The sequence below is a fragment of the Chiloscyllium plagiosum genome, chromosome 25 (genome assembly GCF_004010195.1).
Source record: "Chiloscyllium plagiosum isolate BGI_BamShark_2017 chromosome 25, ASM401019v2, whole genome shotgun sequence".
Taxonomy (NCBI): Eukaryota; Metazoa; Chordata; class Chondrichthyes; order Orectolobiformes; family Hemiscylliidae; genus Chiloscyllium; species Chiloscyllium plagiosum.
In genome coordinates, this window is record NC_057734.1 from 15,378,547 (window position 1) to 15,379,583 (window position 1,037).

Below are 1,037 nucleotides of genomic sequence, written 5' to 3' on the forward strand. Positions count from 1 at the left end.
AAAAAAAATGCAATTTAAGGATGATTGCCACTACTGAGATGTTTGGGCCTAGATAAATATATAAAAGCTAATTGCTCCATCGCCTTAACTAGAAACAGGACATGTTATGAAACAATGTGAATAATAGTCAATCTCCTTGACTAGCAGAGGTTTGTGAAAGAACTAAAATTATACTGGAGCTTAAAAATTACACTAACATAAATTCTTACCCAGTGCATCAAAGGCTGGCAAAATATCAAATTCCACACTCTTTGAGTATTTCTTCTTCGGTTTTAGAGCAAAGCTCAATGATTTTGGTAGGACGTTGCTGTTCGATACAAGAGTTATGTTGATGTCACTAATCTTATTGGCAAAGCTTGGTGCACACTCTGTCAATACTTGTTGAATTCCTTCAAGAATTTCCTGCCTCTTGTTTCTCAGCTCCTCAAAACTCTGGAAACAGTTGAGGAAGACAACAAGATCTGCATCTGAACCATTCCTTAAAGCCGTTCCTTTGCCTGAAGACCCTCCCTGCAGACGAGAAAGGATAGAAAAAATATTTGTGAACATTTCAATGATCAGTGAATTTGGCCATTCAAAAATTTTGAATACATTTGTCTAAGCACTGCTGGCTATCTATACCATTGTGTTAGGGACAGCATTCACATCGGTATACTTTTTGCTGCTATTTCCATGGTGTGTTTCTCCTCTTGTCCTCTTTTTGTGAAGGTGCCATCACAGCACTACAAGGTTGCAAGATGGAGGAAAACATTGTCACTGTAGGAGCTGCTCTTTCTTTGAGGTATTTTCAGTGTTGGAGCTGATTTCCTTGAATTCTATGATCAGTAATTACAAGCTGTTGCATTGTTTTGTAACTTTGGGGAAAAAATGATCAAAATAACAGCACTTTAAAAAGGAGGAAGGGAGCCAAAGGCAGTGACCACATGGGAAGTGAGTCAAATGGAGCAGTAAGCCTGCACAGCTGTCTGACCCAGTCGTAACCTACACAACTAACTGCCTCTGCTGCTTGGTTTTAAGTATCCCTGCACATTGGAGTT

The 1,037-nt window shown here is 39.2% G+C and overlaps 1 protein-coding gene across 1 annotated transcript in view; it reads right to left on the reverse strand.

Moving 5' to 3' along the window:
• LOC122562402 overlaps positions 1-549 on the reverse strand; it is a 66,357-nt gene extending 65,808 nt beyond the window's left edge. Inside the window, exon 1 of the mRNA XM_043715259.1 lies at positions 210-549. Within this exon, the coding sequence (XP_043571194.1) occupies positions 210-549 (340 nt within the window). The remainder of the gene's footprint in view (positions 1-209) is intronic.
• Positions 550-1,037: the final 488 nt, after the last annotated feature.